At 41.0% G+C, this 22,506-nt stretch overlaps 1 protein-coding gene and 1 long non-coding RNA gene across 2 annotated transcripts; one reads left to right on the plus strand and one right to left on the minus strand.

Annotated features, from left to right (window-relative positions):
* Window positions 1–1,527: 1,527 nt before the first annotated feature.
* Window positions 1,528–6,856, minus strand: NDUFAF4 (NADH:ubiquinone oxidoreductase complex assembly factor 4). The gene is made up of 3 exons (XM_024551739.4): window positions 6,499–6,856; window positions 5,888–5,991; window positions 1,528–2,002 (listed from the first exon to the last, which is right to left on the minus strand). The coding sequence occupies exons 1-3, from the start codon at window positions 6,632–6,634 to the stop codon at window positions 1,718–1,720; spliced, it is 525 nt and encodes a 174-aa protein (XP_024407507.2). The 5' UTR covers window positions 6,635–6,856; the 3' UTR covers window positions 1,528–1,717.
* A 202-nt stretch (window positions 6,857–7,058) lies between these two features.
* Window positions 7,059–19,163, plus strand: LOC128779504 (uncharacterized). Its single transcript, XR_008425479.2, has 4 exons — window positions 7,059–7,155; window positions 9,295–9,349; window positions 14,199–14,251; window positions 15,362–19,163. It is a non-coding gene; the product is annotated as an uncharacterized lncRNA (long non-coding RNA).
* Window positions 19,164–22,506: the final 3,343 nt, after the last annotated feature.

Genomic DNA, 22,506 nt, shown 5'->3' on the forward strand with positions numbered 1-22,506 from the left:
AATGCAATTTTATATCGAGTTTTTTTTCTTAAAAAGTAACTGTTTTGAACTAAATACAAACTAGGTGTTTTCATATAATGAAACTGCATATGAAAACAAGCTTAGAAATTTCCTATCAGTCAATTTTGCTCTTCTCAGTATTAAAAATGCCTAATTTCATCATCATGCTGACTGCCTCAGCATTGTTCACACCATTTCCAGGGGACTTCCTGGGAAGTAATGGATGTCCATCTTCCCGCAGAAAGACAATAACCTGGAATTTTTCTTACCAGTCCCCAAAGTTCCTACAATCGCACCTTCTGCTCTTTTGAGATATGCTTCATATTGACACTAGGATTTTGAAAACCTAAATTCTAAGCCTATGTCATAAACTATAGAATAGTCTTAAATACGTCATGAAATTTCCTCAGGCCTCCACTTTCAATTGCAAAAAGAAAAATCATACTTGTTGTCTTTTATTATTTTATCTTCGCAGTAACCCTCACAGTTAAGTAAGGCAGCATTACAATCACGAGGTTATGCAATCCACCCAAGATTTCACAGATAGTTAGTATTGTAGAATTACCCTTACACAACTCTGCTCAGGACCCTGGTTCTGGTATTTGGTGTCCTCCTAAATTTATTAAATGAAGCGACAACTTCCCAAGTGTCTTCCAATGTCGCATTTTTTACTTCTACTTGCTATTTTTTCTTTTTTTCAATCAGCGTTTCAATTAGAAAGTTTATATAGGGTCCGGTACAAATAACACCCCCTTTTTACTACAAAATCATAAGCATGTAACTCTGTAACATAACAATATCATACTGAAGCATACCATTTGACATTGCAGGTGACATGTTCAAATCATAACTATAATTATTACATATTATTTCCCTACCAACCACACTCAAACAAGCCTTACTTCTGCTGGACCCTGTATATTTGGTCACCAAATTTTATTTATTGTGAGTCTTTGACTTAACCATTCTTTAAAAGTTTCTTGTATTTTTACATTAAGTCCAGAGAAAAGTTAAGTTTTTAGATAGCTTCCACTTCTACCTGCCTCTCTGAAAGCTTTTGGAGTTACATTTGCCAAAGTAGAGATTTGCTAAAATTTTACAAACACCAAATAATTCCTTTTAATAATTATTTTGTTATTTTTTTGTAACTGTTTTGTTATTTCAAAACAACAAAAGGCCTTACTAATCTATATCCCCAGTGGAGTAGTATTTTCTATTTATTTTGTATGCAGTCTCCTGTCTGCTTTTAGTTGCTTCTACCTCACTGTCAAGCCTCCCCTTCCCTCACAAGCAAATGTCAGTCTTGAGAGTCAGGAAAGCCTCACTTTCACTAACCACCTGAATTGGAAGAAGAAACTTTAAATGTTAAATAAGGGATTCAGGACATTTCCTAAGAGGTCATATGACTGATTTAAAAGCTGATGATATGATGTACTTAAAATAACACATTAACTCTTATTGTAGTAAATTTATACAAATGCTATTCAATCATGCTGATATTACACACAAATACATGCCTAAACCAAATTAAAGTTGAAAACAAAATTTATTTCATCAGTAGTCCTGACGATGCGGCAGAGCTCAATAAATAGGATGCTCTCACAAGGAGAAAACTTTAAACATTTGCTAATTTATATAATTTAATATGCTAAAAATGAGAAAACAAACAGGGAATGGGGACAGGGAGTACACATGAAAAATAACTCCACGACTTCCTTCATTTTGACCCTATTGCTTTCTTGTCTCCAGGAGGGAAGACTTTGACTTCAAAAGTAACAAAATATTTGAGAAGAGAATTTACATCTTTCTGTTCTAGTTGGTATTCTTCTGCTATTTTCTCAGCAGTCCATGTATCTGGATAAAGTTTATGATTGTTGAGAAGTGTCAATGCCTCTACAACGGAAATTTTGCCTTTGGGAATGTTCTCAACGTTTATGCCAAAGTGATGGCCTTTCAGCAATCGGAACTCCTTTGGCTCTTGAGGTGTTCCAGCATCTTTTACCTAGTATCAAAAGACAAAAACAAACAAAAAGGCTTTCCAGATGAGAGAAAAGATTTGACAGCTACAGCATGCTTTTCAAATCTATAAATAAATACTACACCTGCTTCTCCAAAACACATTTTCTCATTATAATGGCATTCTGGCCACGTCACCATTTAATAACTATAGCTCAATCATCAAGAAATTTAGGTAATTCTAGAAAATAACACTCAAATGTATACCATCTACTCACATCATTTCATTTGTATACTAAAAGATCAATAACTTGATTAGATCAAGACTGCTTCAGAAGGGCAGGGCTCTGATGCAGCCCTATCATCTCTCCATTCTGTTTCCTACTTTGGGAGTTTATATCCAATGTCTCTAAATGTTGTGAATAAATTTAAATGCTGCTAGAGATTTTGCCTCTTGAGAGAAAATAAATTAATGCTTCTAATACTCAAGCAAATATAAATGAAACATTCTATGCACATCCACCTTTCCACCTGCCTGTCCAATCCAAGCTGCATTTCATTCCTGTTACCTAGTTCTGCTAACCATCACGCCCTTGTCCTTTTACCCCACCCTGCCTAATGCTGCCGTTTGGTCAAAATATAAAAATGCTCCAGTCACCTTTTAAAAAAACACCCACAAATCCAAAACCAACACTTCCTTCTCTTTAGTTAAGCTTTAAAAGATAATGATTTTGATGACACCTAATCCAGAGGATTAGATGTTAATCCAGAAGGCACTTTTCAGGCTTCATCTGAAGTCACTGTGGCATCTGAGGCTCGGCTGCAGTGCCACCCTTCTCCCAGTGTTCCGCCTGTCTCTCCAGTGGTTCCTCCTTTGTTTGCTCGTGGGCTCTTTCCCTGCAGCTGCCCCTTAAATGTGGGGTACTCCAAGTTGTGGCCCAGGCACTCCTGTCACCCTGTACTCTATCGCTCTTCCTAAGCAAGCCCACATCACACCTGCCCTTCCATCACCACCCAATCTACTTCCAAAGGTGATCACAAACCTGTACCTTTCTCCTCACTTTCAGACCCAAACTCCCAAATGCCAAATGGGCATCTCTACTTAATCTACAAGTACCCTCAAAATCAACACATTTAAAACCAAATTTATCCCTTTCCTCTGAAAACCCAATTCTATCCCCATATTCTCTCTCTTGTTGACTACCACCACCCACCTCCCACATCCCATTCCGAAACTCAAAACGTCTCCTATGTCCTGTTATACTGACACCTCCCTCTCCCTCACTCATAATATCCAATCAGTGACAAAATCCTATTGATACTGCCTCCTAAGTCCCCCTCGAAGCCATTCACTTCTCTCCCAATTATGACATCACCTTAATCCAAGCCAATGTCTCTTGAAGAAACTACTACAAAAACCTCTTAAATGGAGTTAAAGGAGTCTAACTGGATATATTTTGTTTTCTTTTTTCCTCTATTTATTATGTTCCAGTTAATGGTGAGATTGAAGTTAAGAACAATCTAACAATGGGCAGGGGGGAGTGGGGAGGGGACAGTGAGGAGAGGGGATTACAGGAACTACTATAAAGGACACATGGACCAAATCAAGGGGGAGGGTGGAGGTGGGGGAGGGAGGGGGGTTTGGGTGGGGTGGAGGGCTGGGGAGAAAAGGCACACAACTGTAATTGAATAACAATAAAAAATTAAAAAAAAAAAAGGAGTCTAACTGGATAAAACACATTTTGTTTTCTCCCAGCCCATTCCCAAAATGGTCCCTATTATGAAGCAAATCTCAAGTCACCTTTCCACAAGACTCTTTAACGACTTCACTTCCTCATAGGATAAAACCCAAATTCCTTAGCAAGACAAAAAAGGACTTTCATGCTCTGGCTCCTATCAGACCCATCCCACCTCATTTTTCCCAAATTCGTCCCTCACACTTCCCCATAACTGTCCTGAACTCTGACCACATGGTCTCCTCTGTCTATATAGTAAGTGTGGCCTGAAACACTCTTCCCAACTCCTCTTTCCAAAACTGAAAGCTCCCATGTAGATCCATTTCAATTACACTCAAAATCCAAGGAGAACTTAGTAAGAACCTGATACTTTGCCTCAAGTTTATCTGGAAAAAAAACATGTGACAACAGCTAAGAAACTTTTGAAAAGAAAGAGAGAAGATCTAACACATATCAAGATACGTTATAAAGCTCTATAAATTTATAAAGTATGATTCTAAAGTAGAAATGGAAAAGTAAATAAATAAAACTGAAATCCATAAACAGACTAGTATGTGTATATACTAGTCATCTAAAGGATGAGAAAAGGACTGGGTTATTCAATAAATTATGTTTAGGCAATGGACCATTCACCTAAGAAAACCTTCATACATCACTGTACCAATGGCAAACAAAAATTTTGACATAAAATATACAGTCATAAAAGTACTAGGAAAAAATTCAAAATACTGTTTTTATGTTAGAATGAGTCCAGGCTTCCTAAAGCACAAAGGACAAAAAGGCGTTTACAGACTTTTGAACAATAAATAAGTTAAAAAGATCAAAAATAATTATTTGACATATGGTAGGCACAGTCACTGCTGTCTAGAGGCATCACAAATGAACTGCCAAAAAGAAAAAAAGGGACAAAGAACATAAATAAGTTCCTTAACCTTTTTTAATCACTCCCCCATGAGCCTTTTTAGATTTTCCAAATAACCCCTTTAAATATTAATACTGCTGTATATCTCTTTATGTATTGTATCTATATATGTTTTATATGTAAAAAGCATTACATATTTTTTGCTCTCCAAGAGCAACTTTTCAAATGCGTGATTTAGTATAACATGAGAAAAACAACATTTGGAAATATTACTCAACAACTGCCTAAAAATAACAAAGAACATGAACATCAACTCCTATTATCTTTTTTATGTGAGCATCTGGTGATAACTGAACCCAGTAACTGCTATTATGTGTAATAATGTAAAACCTTTATTTTACCCAAGTTTTATTTCTCTTCTCTATCGAAAATTATACTAATAACTGTACCTGTACAGCGTATTGCCTATCCAGAGAGAGAGAGAACCAGGTAACTTCGTAACAGAAAGGAATGCGGAAGTTGTCACAGGCACTTGCCTCTCCTTTAATCAAACTCTTCTCCTTACTTAGAACCTCGGGGCCTCCACGAACTTACCCTTAACTCCCCCTCAAACGCCACTTCCTCCGAAACCACCCCAACCCTCCAATTTCAAACAGGTCCTCCCGGTACACTCACAGTGCCCATACTTTCCTTCCCGGACACATCAGTAGTTACGCAATGTGGCTGCTCGTAGGCTTAACCCCCGCGTGCCTCACAATACCGGAAGCACGGTGAGAACAAGGACTAGCGTTCGTTCATCACTATACACAAAGCATTTGTGCCTGGCATTTACATATGGATTTACACACAGCTTCCCACTCGCAGTGTATTCTTTTACATATCCTATCTGAACATGTTAAGAAACCAATTAAAAAACCCAAATACCACCAATACAACACTAAAGGAATCCCTGAGGTTGGAACATATTTCAATACACTGAAGGGTAAGAATAGTTTCAAAGCTCTCCTTTGGTCATTCAAATGACAACCACTAGAAGTACCTTACCCAATCCCATAAATTCTGAAACAAAAAAAAAATAATTCACACAGTTGCATTCAGCCAGTCCTTTCACAAGTCCTGTAGAATCTCAGTAAATAACCAATGAACCAAGGCATGCGAGTCTTGCTCGGACCACTGGACTTAAACTCTGCCAATGCACTGATTTCTGGGCACAACCACACTGACATTTTACACTTGCAGAGCTCCTCACTGTCTTACTATTTGAACACTTTTCTGATAATTATCCTGGAGTCCAAAAAGGATAAATTATTGACTAAATTAAAACACACATTACCTGCATAGAAGACATGGGATCTGTGGAATCAACATACACATCTTTCAGTAATGACAGCAGTTTGTCATCTTTTCTATCAATTTCTTTCTTAATATCTGGATGGCCTACGGAAAGATTGTCACAATATTAAAAGCAAAGCAAAGTTATCTCTGAGATCCTAAACAATTAACACACGCCAGTCACTTTTAATTTTTTGTTAAGAAACCACCACTTGGACAGTACGAAAAATGTTTTAAGGTAAGCCCAAATGCTAGGTCAGGCTCGGTGTCCGTTGGTCTGTGAAGACACCTAGAGACAACTTCCGCTGCACGTAAGTCCTTCTGAACGTGATTCCCTCCACCAAGTGGCCACACGTGGAAGACAAAAAGCCGGCGAGGACCGAGCCAGCGGGTACACTCACCGGTCCTCACCTCCCGGACAACCAAGCATGCGGAGCCGCCGACTCAAAAGCTGGCCAAAGGGGGCTAGTTCAATGTCACCGGCTCGGTGGCTGGACCCGAGCCACTGCGGCCGAGTCCTGTCAGTCCGGTCACTGCACCAAGGTCCACCCGCGCGGCACCGCCCACCAGCCCGCAGAAGGAGCCCGCGAGCGGGGCCCGAGCACCACTTACTGCTCATCTGATCTCGCAGGTGGATCTTGGTGGCGGGGTGCCTGGGAGCGGGAGAGGGCTTCATCTTGCTGATTTCCCGTTCCGCCCGGTTCTCGAGATTGAAATTCCTGATCGCACGCGTCACGGAGGCCCCCATCTTCTCACAACATGATGCCCTCAGGTTCAGACTTCACGCGGGAAGCGCGGCGAGGTGACCTCCCGGACGCACCGAGCATGCGCAAATCGGGGTCGACCCGCTCAGCACCGGAAAACGAGCGCTAACTGCGCGCGGCTTGCCCCCTTGCGGTAGGGAGGGCTCATGCCGTTTCTCCGCGCACAATGAATCAAAGCGCCTCTCTCCGGGGAGGGTCTCCCACCTGCGGCTGCCTCGGAAGGGAGGAGAGGGACCGTAGGGCTCGGACACACTCTGGTTCTCAACGACACTCCTGAAGACACCCGGGAAGCTTTCGAACAGTTCCGTGCCTTGCAGACTTTCTGATTTAATTCCTCTGCAGTGAGGCCAGACATTGGTTGAAGCTTTCCACGTGATTCCAAAGTTGCAGGCTGAGTAGAGAAAGTCGTTAGGAAATTGACCTTGAAGTCCTTACGAAGGTCCCTACAGCGAAAGAGGAGCCAATAAAAATGGAACTACCTGTAATTACACCCGGATAAAGGAAGGTTTGAAAAATGCCCTTTCCTGATTTTGTGAAAGGAACGTAATGAGGGTGTATTCATTTTCGATGAATATTTAATCTGTCCTCTTTTATTATAAATGTCCTTTATTTTCCTGTCCCCTTGCCTGATGCATTTCTGAGCCACCCTCAACTCTTTGTCTTGATTTTCTACATCCCTCGTCAAAACTCATCTAACCTAATTTTATCCATATCACTTATGTTGCCCATCCTTTTCTCTTCATTTTTGATACTAATTTGTGCTATTTGCCCATACTTTTATTTTGGTACTAATTTGTGTTAAGTGCTGAATCAGCGCGCCATTCCCGTTTTCCCTGCCTTACTCTTTTCCTTTTAAGTCAGGGAAACCTCCGTGTAACTTAATGAAAGGAACGCCAATAAGACAAAAAAAAGTGGTGTTCTTTGCCGCCCCCCCATTTCTGAATAGATTACTGTGTTGCTAATGTTATTTAGATTCTTTAGAAATATTGTCATTAATCCATTACAAAAAGAACCTACCAGGAAGTAGTAGCAGGGTGTCCAAAGCTACAATATTTTTCACAGACTGTGGCTGCAAAGATCTGTTTTTGGTGTTCCCAGATCTGATCAACAAAATGAAGTTGGTTGTGGTTTTGCTTAGTTTTGCTTTTAAATTGGGTACAAGCAAGAAAAGAGTCCATGTAAAGATAACCGAATTGATATAATAATAACTATTTTTAAAAAAGAATCAAAGTAAAGAACTCATAGTTTTACTTAAAGAAAACTAATGCAATTATTAAATATATTTAATCATAGCAAAAGTACTACAAAGACCCTAGCTTCCACCATTGATTATCGGGAAGAGTTTTTACTGGGATTGGTTTTGGATTATAGAGGGTAAAACCAGTGTTCTCCAGGAGAGGTAGTTGGTAAATTATCCTGAAGGTGGCAGGCTACTCCAAGATTTCCATCTTTGAGACAAACATGCTCCTTACTGTGTGCTTTGTAGCCCAGGTATTTGTATTTCCACAGATGCCAAGAAATTTTCATCTGCCCCATTATGTCCATGAGCTTCAAAAATTATTGTAGCGATTCCACTCATTGCCTGTTAAAAGTGCAAAACTGTTTTCAAGGAAATCTACAATACCACATTTTTGGCAGCCTGAAAAAGTAATTTTAGACAGAAGTTACAGGAAGTGGGGGTGTAAGTTGCTGTGGGGATCACCACATGAAAGAATTCCTTGAATTCCCACATTAAGATAGAGTTTGGATTCAACATTTATGGGACATTCAGCCTGTGCCAGCCGCTCTGCCTAGTCCTGGCCTGGTGCTGCTCACGCCTGCAAAGAACAGAAGAGAAGGCAGGGCAGGGGGACTCCACCAGAAGTGCACAATTGCTTGTCACCTCTGAGAATCATTATGGAATTAAAATTTGAACCACGATTGCATAACTCCAGCTCTGCTTGTCAAAACATGTAATTTAACAGGAAGTCTGAAGTCAACTCCCCCTGGGCTTATGTTAAGTATTGAAGTCAGGTCGCCAACTCGAATGCTGCTCAGAATTAAGCATCTCTCTCAGTGCATTGTTATGATGCGTATGTATTGCTGAAAACATCAAGATACAAATGAAATAAACTCAGGATCTTGCCAATATACCAGAATATAAATTCTATGAGAAAAGGAATTTTTGTCCGTTTTATTCACTGCTCTGTCACATTGAACAGTGCCTGACACACACAATAGGAGCTAAGTAAGTGTCAAGTAAATCTCATATGAACCCAAAGATAAGCAAGGCCCCTGAGCAGTCCAGACCCTAGACAGTTCTCTCTGCCTGAATACTAGCCTCTTTGCTAAAAGTCACTAATTCTGGTGAACTACAGTCCTCACCTTAAAATTAGAGTAATAGTAATTTTGATGGGATTCACACAGTATAAAAATTTCAAATGTCTGGTATGGCTAGAGTGTCATCCTGATACGCCAAGGTTGTGGGTTCGATCTCTCGTCAGGGCACATACAAAAATCAACCAATGAATGCATGAATATGTGGAACAACAAATCAATATTTCTCTCCTCTCTCTCTCTAAAATCAATAAAAAAAATAAAGTGTCTAGTGTGGTATCTGGCTCAGAATATGACGTTTCACATTTGCAATGCTTTCATTTTCCAGAGGAGCGGAGAGAAGTTTGAAAAAGAACCAAACATTCTGAAGCACTGGTCTACAGGTAAACAAAAGGGATACAAGAACTAAATATCTGAACATAAAGTAAGACCCATGTTCCTCAAAAATTTAATTTTAGAAAACGGTGTGCACATTTAAAAATTGGACTTTTATTTGCTGGTTTGTGTGCTGGCACACCTAGTGACATTGCATTGCTGGGCTCACTAAGGTTGGAATTTCGGTGGCGATCATTAACTCAGGAGCACAAAATGCCACCTGTCTTTGCCTGACACTGGCAGCAGAAATGGTTTCTAGCCAGCCCCTCCCTTGCTTTCCACTCTGCTCCTCAATCTTTTTCTCCCTACTTAGACTGTTACTTTTGTGCATCCCTTCTTTTGGATATAATTCGACAACATTCTGCATTCCCCAAAGAAATGGCAGTCACCAAACCCAGGATACTGGTGACTCAAGTCGCCCGGGATAGCCCTCAGAGATTTCACAGACCAAATCTGAACTGCTGGTGGGCAGCTCGGCACATTTGCAAAGGAATGACTCATCCTGGCATCGAGAACCTGCCCAGGGCCTGGACTCCAGCTCAGGGGCCAGGGAATTAGTGAGTCCAACCACGGTCATTTACCACGTTCGCAAGCTGGGCCAGTTCCATAGTGATGTACAGTGATGCACTACTGTAGATTATTAAACCTTGAATATTTGGTGGGGAAACATACTAGGTTTTGAGCAGATCCAGTATGCATACTGAGAAACACTGGGTCTCACAGATCAGAATTATCAAGTAGCAGTGCCTGCTGGGTGGCTGCTACACTCGTGGCTATTGCCATGGTATGAGTTTCCTACCAGTGCTAACAAATTACCACAACAGAGTGCCTTAAAATAGAACAAAATTATTTTATGCTTCTGGAGGTAAAAAGTCTGAGGGTCTTACGAGACTAAAATCAATATGTCAGCAGAGCTGTCTTCCTCCTGGAAACTAGGAGAAAATTCCTTGTTTTTGTTTTGTTTGCTTTGTTTTTTTGGCTTCTAGAGACTTCCAGTAGTTCTTGGCAACCAGTAATTGCATAATCTCATTGTCCTATCTTCTTCTCTGTGACTCTTCTGTCTCCCTCTTTCCCCTACGATACTCTTACAATTACATGGACCTAAAATGAATAAATCCAGAATAATCTCCCCATCTCAGGATCCTTAATGTAATCACATCTGCAAAGTACCTTCTGCAAATTCTGGGGATTAAGAAACAAACATCTTTAGGGAGCCGTTGTTCCCCTCACCACAGTCATCATCTTCAGAACATTCATATCTACCAGTGTAACTGTGATCATGCAGTAAAAGTCAAAGACAGAATGATGGGGAAAATGCCCAGTAGTTTTCATCCTGGGCTTCACTGAGCTTATATTCCAATGAAACTACCTAAATGTTGAAAGAAGAAAACCATCTTGTTTGGGTAGTAGCAGTCTTTCTCTCAGGGTTTGCCTAAGAGCCATAGTAGCTCGCTAGTCAATTTGACACTACTTTACCAGCACTGCACAGGGAGGCACTCTTGTGTCCCTAACCTCTCATCTTCTCTGGAGCACCTGGATCTGAGAAGCCCCAGTGCGCGAGAGGATGACTCTTCCTTGTGTTGGCTATACAAAGCAACACGACCAGTTTCCCTAATTATGGCACCTCAGAGACACCAAAAGTCCACCATTTTTCTTACTCTCCTTCTTACTCCATTTTTTCCCTCTGGCTTTAGAATTTTACAATCATCCACTCATATCTTTCACTGTGTTGAGGGTTTTCTTTCCTCTGCCTGTACCCACTTTTAAAAGGCAGGTGCTCCTGGGGAAGGCAAGTAATTTGTGGAAGAGCTTATCAGTTCTCTGAACTCTCAGACTGGAAGAAGGTAGCTGTCTGAAAAGTGGGGGAGAGAAAAGGAAAGTAGGGGCACAGGTCACTGAAAAAAAGAAAATTAAAGAGAAGGAAAGAAAGGAACAACAAAATAGATTCAGAAGTAGAAAGGACTGTAGCCCTTAACATGGCAAGGAGGCTCCTCTCGCATCTCCTCGCCTGCAGTTCCTTCTCTTCCTGTTCTCCTTGTATAAAGTAGAAATAAACATTGAAAGATAAACATTGAAAGAAATAGTTATCAAAACATGTGTAATGAGTCAAAGCATTATTGGAAGAAAATGTGTGTTTCTACTAAATAACATGGGTTACAACACTACAAAGATTGAAGGTAAATAAATGAGCTAAGCATTTAAGTCAAAACACAAGAAAAATAATATCAAAAAATTTAAAGGACTGAGTGATAAATCAGAAATTAATTATGTAGAAAAAAGAGCCCAGTTCTTTTAAAATATACTATCTGACAAATTCAAGTAAAAATAAGGCACAAATAAAACCCCTTCGAATTTTTTTCTAAAAAAATGCAATCACAAATACAAAGAATTTATTTTAATTGAGAGAAAATGTGTACAACTTTAATATATATCTCCGCTCTGTGAGTGACTGATTTCTAACAAATAGAGTGTGGCAGATGTGAACGCAATTGAGTTGAATCGAATCGAATAGAATAGGGCATACATATAGCACCGAATAGAATGTGGGCTAGAATACGGTCGGTCTCATGATTGTTTATGTTAGACAATACCCCATCTGGGAGACAGGAGCGACATTGTCCTGTTGGTCTGAATGAAGGGGCTCTCCGAGAGCCTGCAAAGAAGCCACATGGCAAGGAAACTCAGGGGCCTTTAGGAGATAAAAGCAGCCTCCAAGTGACAGCCAGAAAAAAACAGGCATCTCAATCTCATAAGCACAAGGGACTGAATTTTTCCAACACCCACATGCGCCTGGAAGAGTTCCTGAGCTCCAGAAATGCACACAGCCCAGTCAATACTGCACAATCACTTAAACTTATTCACTCAATATATTTGGTTAAATTCAGCACCCATTACTAATAAATTTATCTAAGAATAGAACACAACTTTATTTTCTTGATAAAGAGTACATATTAAAAATGATAGGGAATATCAAATTAAATGTGAAATACTAGAAGCAACCCCAGTAAAGTCAGTGCCCTCCACTATTGGCCCTATTCAACGTTTTGCCGAAGGCCCTAGCTAGTAAAGAACAGGAAAAGGGGGTAAGAATGATTTGTTCTTTTGCAAATTCAGTACCTCTGTCTTCCTAGAATATTCGAGAGGGTCACTCAGAAAGCTATTAGACAAATACCATGTGATCTCACCTTAAACAGGACACAAGCAAAATATAACCAAAGACACTGCAATTGAGAACAGGCTGATAGTGACCAGAGGGGAGAGGGGAGGGAATTTCAGGGGAAAAGGGTGAAGGGTTTGTAGGAACAATTATAAAGGACACATGGACAATAAAGGTGGGGGGGTGGAAATGGGAGGGAGGAGGGCTGGGAGTTGGGCTGAGGTGCGGGGAAAAGGCAGAGAACTGTACTTGAATAACAAAAAGGTTTTTTTAAAAGCTATTAGATCTTATAAAAGAATTCAGTGTGGCCAAGAAATCTCATTGTTGATGGCCACAAAAACTATTATGCCTCTTGGAATAAACTTCCAAAACTGTGCAAAGCCCAAATTAAGTAAACCACAAAACTTATGAAAATATGAAAGGAACACATGGCTAGATATACTAGATTTCTTGAAAAATGTCCATTCTTCCACAAATTAATCTACAAATTTAACATACTTTTGACTGAAATTGTGAAGCAACACATGAAAACTGATACTATGTTTATCTGGAAGAGGAAATCTGAAAAATTAAGCAACCAAGCCCTGGTCAGATGGCTCAGTTGGTTGGAACGTCATCCTGTACACCAAGAGCTGCAGGTTGGAACCCTGATTAGGGCTCATACAGGAGGCAACCGACCGAGTGATGTTTCCCTTTCACATCTCTTTCCCTCTCTCCCTTCCTTTCTCTCTAAAATTCAATAAATATTTCCTCAGGTGAGGATTAAAAAACCAGGCAATTAATTTTTGAAAAACAGCAATGATGGAGGACAGAAGATGTCAGAGCACAGTGTATATCCTTACTGGGTAATACTGACACAAGAGTAGGTCAATAAACCCGTAAGTGTAATAGTGGCAGGACAGATCTGTGTATAGAGTGGCATGTATGGTCACTCTGATGTCGGGGGCTAACGCTGCCCCCCAAACAGAGCCACATTTCCAACACAGTCACGTACTGGGCTGCCACATCCTTTGCTCTCCACTCCCGTGTGTCGCTTGGTTCCCTGTCTCCTTCCTTCTCTTCACTTTTCCCTCATCACATAGCTTTCCTACTGTGTCTGCCCTTCCACATCCCCACAGTCTTGCTTTTTAGGGCAGTAAGGAGCATTTTGTCATGGCTTTGGTTCAATTCCAGTGAGGTAATTTTGTTCTGTCCGTAGCAATTTCATTAGTACAATAATTCTTTATCTTGGCCCTAGCTACAGAAGGTACTCCTCACAATTTGGCAAGAAACACAACGTGAGAACTCATAAAGAACAAGCAAGTACTCAAGAATTAACGTTAATTTCAAAAAATTAGAAAAGCAGGAACTATGAAGCAGAAGTTCAGAAGGACTCCAGAAAAGTACACGTGAGGTTACAGAAGATTTTGCCACTGAAAAGGGAAAAATCATGCCTCATGCAAATATAAAAACACATGTCAGTGATTTTGTTTAACTCAAATAAATAAAGGGAACTAGTAAGATTTACAACCAGTTACAAGAATAAAAAAACATGCCATCAGGAATTTTTTGAGAGAGAGAGGCATGGTGGGGAGGCGGTTAGGAAGAAAAAGACAAGGAGAATGGGAAAGGTCTTTAAATAATAAAATACAGTTTGGTCATTTTTCTCTGTGTGAGAGGTTCTGTTGAATGGAAGGTAAAGAGTCATCGATCTGTTTTAGAAAAATGACTGGCAGCGGCATAAAGGATGGTTTAGAAGAGAGAGAGAGACCAGGTAAGAGGCTGTTACTGTTGTCTGTGTGGGAGGTAAGATTTTTTGTCTAATTTTCTTGTGGACATCTATTTAATAAGAGCTCTTTGCAGGGACACTGTTTAGAGATGTCTTCCACTTAAGCAACAACTGACATAGAGGAATTTGGAGTCAGAGGCTGGAGCGTGAAATGTAGTCATCCATTTTAATGCCATGTGACTTGGTGTAGCTAGCTTTTTAAGGGCTGTGATTAAATAGAAGTTCAGAATATTTCAGTGTGATCCTGTGGACATATGTTCCTGACCCATGGCCACAGGCTCGGGAACATTTATGTTTCTAGCGAAAGCTAAAAATACCAGTTCTGTCCACAGATCTCAGCAGTGTGATTTAGTAAACCTGCATATGGGGGTTCTGTTTTTGTCGAAAGCAAATAATTTATTACCTAGCTAGCTTTATTTTGATAAGGAATCTGAATATGTTTTCTGTAAGAAATAAACATTTGTGCAAGTAAGAAAGATTTTTTAAATTTTTAGCAATGTAACTTTGTTAGAAAACTAGTGGCAGCCCTTTTTAAAATAACTTTTGATTATGAAAATTTCAAACACATTGAAATGTACAGAGTTTAGTATAATACATCACCATGTACCCTTTACCTGGTATCATTCATTATCGATTCATGGGAATATCTAATTTTTCTATATACTGTACCTTCCCATTTTCCCACTTTCCCCAGTTATTTTGAAGCAAAGCTTGTACATATTTATCATTCTAAGGGCTTCTTACAAAGGCAGGATTTCTCTTTTAAAATATAACTGTAATAGCCCTGGCTGGTGTGGCTCAGTGGACTGAGCACCAACCTGTGAATAACAGGGTCACCAGTTTGATTCCCAGTCAGGGTACATGCCTGGGTTGCAGGCCAGGTCCCCAGTTGGGGGTGCACAAGAGGCAACCACACGTTGATGGTTGTCTCCCTCTCTTTCTCACTCACTTCCTCTCTTTCTGAAAATAAATAAATAAAATCTTTAAAAATATATATAACCATAATAATGGTAGTCTTTTTAAAAGAGCTGTAAATGAGAAAACTTACAGACTTTTGGATAGGTTTATATTTGGTAATTTGTTATTTGTTTTCAGTGAACTCAAGCAATAAGTCATAACATGGTGGTTAAACACTTCATGCACAAGAAGCTGTCGAAATGGTGTCTCACCCTCTCTGCACACTTCACTGCCCACAGGCTGCCCCCTCACTGGCTTCCCTCCCTCTAAAAGGCTGGAGAGTTTGCTGTTCATCAGAAGAGTGACTCTGTAATCTCAAGGTGCCAAAAGTGAACTCACCCACCTCATTTATGTATCACTTCCTGCTACAAAGCCATTTTCGTTTTTAATAGGTTGGTTGAGCCAGATGACAAGTGAAATATTATTCATATGAATAGGAACATCCCATTCCTTCTCCCTTGCCAGTCCCCTGCCTCTACCCACCCAATCAGGGTTCTACTTAGTGCCCAAGATGTACAATTAGTAGCTCTACTTTGCATAGAAGTGACTAATTTTTTATCTTCTAACGCAGAAGTGATAGAAGAGAAAAAAGACTCATACACTCATGAATAGTAGATCATACAGCAAAATTCCTAAGTTTGACACATAAGACAACTAAGATCTAGAGAAGTAGTAGGCTGAATACTGGCACCAAAGACATCCAGGTCTGTGGAAGTGCCTCATAAGGCAAAAGACAATTAGCACGTGTGAGTATGCTAAGGCTCTGAAGATGAGGTTGTCCAGGTGGACCCTAAATGCAGTCACAAGTTTCTTTACCAGGGAGGCAGAGGAAGATCCGACACCGAAAAAGGCAATGTGATCCCTGAAGCAAGATGCTACCTTGCTGGCTTTAAAGATGGAGGAAGAGGCCATGAGTCAAGGAATGATGGAAAAGGCAAGGAAACAGATTCTCTCCTCGAGACTCCAGGTGGAACATGGCCCTGAAGATGCCTCACTTTTGGCCCAGTTAAACTGATTTCAGACTTCTGACCTCTTCAGTGGTGAGAAAACAGATCTGTGTCATTTTAAGCCACCAAGTCTGTTGGAATGTGGTACAACAACCATAGCAAACAAATATAAGAGGTCTTCACTGTCCTGCCCAGTACGACGTGGCCAAGTAGAGGTTTAGCTGCATTGGATCCTATGTCTTTTGACTGTTGGTTTTAAGAAAAAAGGTTGCCACTTTACTATTCTAATGTTTTCTAGGCATCCTCAAGTCTTGCTTGTGAAAAGCAGGATGGAGTGATGGAGTTTTCACAAAAGACACAAAACCAAGGAAAGATAGTATCCACACATTAATAAACAGGGCATTCACAACAGCCTGGGGTTTATGATTTGTGAAGAGTTTCTCTTTAAACTTCTTCCCACCTCTCGCAGATCCTAGGAACATCTTCAAACTAAACAGTGGCTTTAACATCCTGTGAATTCCCAGTACTTTTATTCATTACTTGTTAAGTTTCTTGATGCTCACAGATTGACTTTATCAATTTTTTTCTGAAAGAGTAGCCTTGATAGAGCTAGTAGGATGAAAGAAAATGACAAGAACCAGGCTAATTTCCTGCAGTTTCACGTCCCCTCTCAGACTGCTCTGACCACTCCTTCCCTTGCCTCAACCTGTACAGTCTCCAAGTGTTGAGCATCCTGTGTGGTCTGCCATCGACACCTTGGCCAGCCCTGCCACCTGGAAGTGTCTCCTGCTCTCCAGGTGCCAAAAGCTTCCCAGAAACTTGCTACTTGGGGGCAGTTATAGAGGCAAGCATCTGATTACTCATCCTTAGCTACTAGTAATGAAAACTCTATCCCTGGTGGACAAGAGACTTTGAATCAAGGAATAAGTTTCTAATAATGGAGTTTCAGCCAGTAGGACAGACTAATATAATGGACTGTCCTGGGCAAGGGGGACAGGTGTATAGCCTCAAATGTCTGAGTGGAATGAATTCTGCCTACTCGAGATTGAGACTTGTCATGTGCCTTTAGAATCCATGGCTTCAAAGAGGGAAGGAGAGCCCTGCCTTATGTATTTGAATTCATTAATCCCATTAATAAACATGTATTGATGGTTTACTATGTGCCAGGCATTATACTAGCCAATGGAGGTCCAGTACTGATCAAAAAGATAAACATCCCTGCCCTCATGGAGCTTACGTTCTGGTAGGTGAAGATAATAATAAAATATACAAGTATGCATAAAAATTGATAGATGCTCATAAGTGCTTTGTAGAAAAATCAAACACCCTTGTCTTGATTTTCGTTCTGCCCTATGCTTTGCCAACCAGCTTATCTCATGGTTTTAAAAATAGCAAATCTATTGCTACACTACTCTCCCTGTTCTGGGTTGCTCTGGAGCTAAGGCAGCCCTATCTCCTAGCTCCATAATAAACACGCTGAGAAGAAACCAAATCAGGACAGAGGGGTGACTTAACTGAGATTCTACAGGTGGTTAGAGGCCGGTTCCGAACTAGAATCTAGGTATGCTGATTCGCCATCCAGTGTTCTTTCTTATTGCATAGAATCATTTTCAGTCCAGCGTTTGAGAGTAACCAGAAAAGGAAAGTAGAGTTATTGTCAAGACATCAGCACATTACATTCAGGAGAGATTGGAAGTGCTGGGCCTTTCGTATGCAGAACTGGGATTGTGATTTGGGCACATTAAAAGTTAGAAATAGAATGTCGGGATGGGGAGAAAAGGCACACAACTGTAATTGAATAACAATAAAAAATTAAAATTAAAGAAAAAAGAAATAGAATGTCAACGGCACTGTCCTCCTGGGATTGTATAATTAAGAAAATGTATGGTAAATCTTTCAAAGACTTAGAGGACGTTGCACTCTTCCATACATGTGACACATGGGAGAGGACCAGTGGCAGGAGCAGGGCTAGAGACATGTGCACAGGATTCAGAAACAAAGCTCAAGCAGCCAGTCATGGAAGGGAGCCCAGTAACCAGTTACTGCGACTCTGTTGTAAGACAGCACTTTCCGTGGACCCAGTGACAACCACCTCTCACTTGGGGAGTGGGGAGCGGCACCAGGTTCCTGCACCCACAGCACACCCCTTCCTTAGAGTCTCCCTTCTTTGCAACTGGGGAGTGGCACCTGAGGAGACCTAAACCTAGGACCTCCCTGTTTTTAGTAAGCCTGGTCCTAGGGGAAAGAAAGAGAAGCATTCCAATAGAAGATAGTGCAACAAATAAATTTTTCTCTTTCCATGGCTAAGTCAGAAAGGTTACTCAAAGGAGAATATATAAGGAGGCATTTATATGATAGAGTGAAGATTGGCTCCCTCATTTATGACAGAAAATATCAACAGTACTTTAGAAAAGCAACAGTTTCTACAGCATTTTGTGTGAGTATGCTGACTTGTGGGGTTTATTGTTGTGACTTTTGCCCTGGCTTCCCAACTACAGTAAGACCCCTGCACCAGTATTGGGATCACTCGCCTCCACGTATCTACAGTACTTCACATGCTGATTGGCAAACAGTTCATGCTCAATAAATGCTTGTTGCAAACAATGGAGTACAAGTTTGCAATTTTTTGTTTACTTTAAAAATCAATTATATCTTATGGAAGTTACTGATTTATTCCTCAATCTTTGCTGCATTTTCGCATGTAATCCCTTAAACCTTTTAGGTAAATCCTCAATATTAATGGGAATATGACTTCAATCTGGATTACCATGAAGCAGTTAGACTTGGCACACGGTTTTTTGATAAAAGTAGAGACGTGAAGCTAGAAGGGACTCAAGCTTTCATTCTCAAGCAGATGCTATCCTAGATACATAACTGCTTATTTTATTTAAAATACTATTATTTACTAAAATTACCGTTATTTATACATTATATATGGTTAATTCTATGTGCATATGTGTTATAAAGTGAATATAGTTAATTCTATAATAGAAAATAAAACACAACTCTATTTTAAATATTTTTAAAAATTGTACAATTAGTGCATTGACATTCTGGATTAGTTTGCTAGGGCTGCCACAACGAAGTGCAAAAGCTGGCTTAAACAATGGAAATGTATTGTCTTACACTTCTGGAGGCTCAAAGTCTGAGGTCAAGGTGTTGGCAGGATTGCTTCTTTCTGAGGCTGCAAGAGAACATCTGCTCTAGGCCTCTCGCCTAGTTTCTGGTGGTGTGCTAGCAATCTTTGGTGTTCCATAGCTGGTAGAAGCACCCCATCTCCCCCTGTGTGCATATATATGTGCAGGTTTCCCCTTTTGATAAGAATAGCAGTCATGTTGAATTGGAAGCCCACCCTACTACGGTGTGAACTCATATTAACTAATTACATCTGCAGCAACCCTATTTCCAAATAAGGTCACATCCTGAGGTACTGTGAGCTAGGAATTTAACATAGGAATTTGGGGGGACCCAATTCAACCCATCATACATTATTATAGTTAAGAAATTTTTGTTTATGTCTAAATAAATGATTTATTTGCTCAAATCAGCTCCCATTTTCGTTCTTATAGCAAAAGTGGACCTGATTCTGCTCCTTACCTGTGGCAGGGAAAATGAACCTCTTTTTCCACCCCATTGTTAGCTCTCACCCAAAGCAGGACGAACAACTGATATAATCTGATAGACATTCTTTAGGCCACATCCTTTTGGGTGAAGTTATTAGGCCTTAAAGACAGGATCCAGGCCTGGACCTTCTTCTTTCCCTTGTAGTTCTAGCTGCCATCCTGAAAACAGACCTGCCAAGAGTCCTGGTCTTCCTCCTGGAGCAGGCAGGCTTGGGCTGCTTAGTCAGGTCTACCTCCCCAGCCAGAGGCAGCTGGCTAATTCCCCTCCAGCATGCATTCACTCATATGACAGTGTTAACAATGGAGCTCAAAGCTCCTTGCAGGCACTGCCGCTTCTGGGCCTAAGCCTAATGCTTAACAGTCCATTGCACAGGGCATATGGGGTGAGGCAGTTATCAGGGTCTCTCTGACATCAATGATTCAGGTCCAACTGCTTGTGCTTCAGTGTGGGCTTTACTTCAGTTATTGGTGAAATCTTACACTTAGAGCTTGGGAGTCAAATAGGCAAATTCAGGGGAGGAGACCTAGGATGGGATGCCTCAGTTTAGCCTTAAGTCTGAGTCCTGTGCTCAAACTCATTCTTTGGGCACTGGAGCAAATGTTAGGAAAGCTGGCGTGTTGTTTTGCTGTGGCTCTTGTTGTTGTATGGACCTCTGCTATAAAACAACCCAGTGATACGTCAAGTCTGTTGGCATCATCCCCTTTTCTTCTTCCATACTTCACCGTGGGAAACAAGTAGAATCATTCTCCCCCAAGAAGAGCACTACTATCCAGTATTCAGCTGCTTACTCATTGGAGGCATTACCTCCTGCTCTCATCAGCCATCTTTCAAATACTTGACCTTCATTGCTGGCTTTTGATAACCACTTCTCCTCTGGATTTCTGGAATTTATAATTCTAGATTTGTAATTCAATGGGGCACTTTCCATGATTCGCTGACTTAGATTCATTCCCACTTGATGCTCATCTCTGAACATTCCTCTGTCTTTGGCACTCTGCAAAGCTTAGGAAAGCCTCTAACTAAGAGAGCCTCAGCTGCTGGGCCAGCATTGCTTCTCTGCAAGGCAGGTCAGAGATATGTGGAGCTTCTGCTGTGGACGTCTCTACTGGGTCCTTTGCAAGCAGAAAGAAATGGGTGATGGAGAAGCTGTGCCTGCACCCTATAGAGTGACGATGGCCAGCTTCCAGCCCTTACATGGGAGATGGCAGAGTGGCAGGCAGAGCCACCAATACTGCACTCACAAATGACCAACGATCAACGCCACTGTTGCTCCAGTATCCTGTGAGATGACACCAACTGCATCCAACATCTTCCACCAATGTTATACCACATGGGTGAAGGGTTTAGTGCAGCAATGACTGGCACCAGGTGTCCTTTTATTCTGAGGGTTTTTTGTAGTGTTGTGATATAAAATTTTATTCCATTACCTTTTCTCTGACTGCAAAAAATCATCTTTGAGAGAGAGATGTGTGAAAATGGATTACTATTAGCCTCATCTTTCTTTATTCCTGGTGGTGTTCTGCAGGGGAAAGAGGACGCAGAAGGGAATTTCTATGGTGTTTGCAAAACCTCTTATTCATTCTGAAATGTCAGCACTAAGTCCTAAGCCCCCTGGTTGAAAATCTCTGCTTTATGGTATTGCTGGCCTTGTTCCATCAGCTGTGCCTCCCAGAAGAGGGTGTTGCCAGTCAAGGGTGCAGGGCTTTCCTGCCATGAGGAAATATACAGACATGGTTCATGAATCCCATACACCTGCCGGACTGATGTTCTTGCCTTTTGAGCAGAAGCAGCATCTCTACACAAGCGTACACCCCCAGAAACAGTGGGGTTGCTGACGTCTCCCACCTTGCTGATAGATGATCTTGGTGTACCTTGTGAAGAAAAAATGTTTTTGAAGATTCCCACCCACCAGTCCTGCTGCCTGACCCTTCCCACTTCCTCGGGGACCTCGACCCTCTCAAGTACTTTCAACCTTTTCCCTTTTTCTTGCTGGTCTTAGCTCTCTTTATCTGTAATGATTCGCTGTCAATTGTCTATTCTCTGAGCTCTCTTACTCCAATGTCTTTTCTACCAGCATTTAAATGTGGTCAAGACTTTTCCAATTTGAAAACAAACATATAAACCATCTCAACACCATCTCCCCGCTTTCTGCCCTGTATCTCTTCTCCTGTCAAAGTCAAATTTCTTGAAAGAGTGGTTTACATTTCCTATTTCCACTTCCATGCCTCTCATTCACACCTCTCCCCACACCAACAGGCTTCTGTCTCTACCACTTCACTGAAACTACTGCCAGGCACACCACAAAGCCCCGAACTGCTAAACCCAACAAACGTTTTTCTCTGCTCATCTTACTTGACCCCTGCAGCATTTGATACTGTGGGCCATGTCCTCCTTTTCAAGATGCTCTCTTTCCAAATAGTTGTCTGTTTTTTCCTTTGTTTCCTTGTGGTGCCCACCCCTTCTTCTGCTTCTTAAATATGGATTTCCTCAGTACTTTGTCCTAAGCTTTTAGCTCTCTTCACTCTATACTTTCTTCCTGGGTAATCTCATCTCTTTGCTCACTTCAATTTCCATCCTTGTTTTGATGATTCTCAAATGTTACTCCCGCCTCCATAGTGCCAAACCCAGAGAGCCACCTGCTTCCTAGACACCCTCTCCTATCTGTCCACAGGCCTTTCGGACGTACCATTCTGAACCTGAACTCATCTTTCC

The sequence above is a fragment of the Desmodus rotundus genome, chromosome 11 (genome assembly GCF_022682495.2).
Source record: "Desmodus rotundus isolate HL8 chromosome 11, HLdesRot8A.1, whole genome shotgun sequence".
NCBI lineage: Eukaryota > Metazoa > Chordata > Mammalia > Chiroptera > Phyllostomidae > Desmodus > Desmodus rotundus.

What these genes read in the sequence shown, in the direction of transcription:
- NDUFAF4 (XM_024551739.4), bottom strand. Translation starts at nt 6,634, where the DNA reads ATGGGGGCCTCCGTGACGCGTGCGATCAGGAATTTCAATCTCGAGAAC. An exon ending in CCTGCGAGATCAGATGAGCA is followed by an intron (nt 5,992 to 6,498) that starts GTAAGTGGTGCT and finishes ATCTTTCCGTAG; the next exon opens with GCCATCCAGATATTAAGAAA. An exon ending in ATCCCATGTCTTCTATGCAG is followed by an intron (nt 2,003 to 5,887) that starts GTAATGTGTGTT and finishes TTTTGATACTAG; the next exon opens with GTAAAAGATGCTGGAACACC.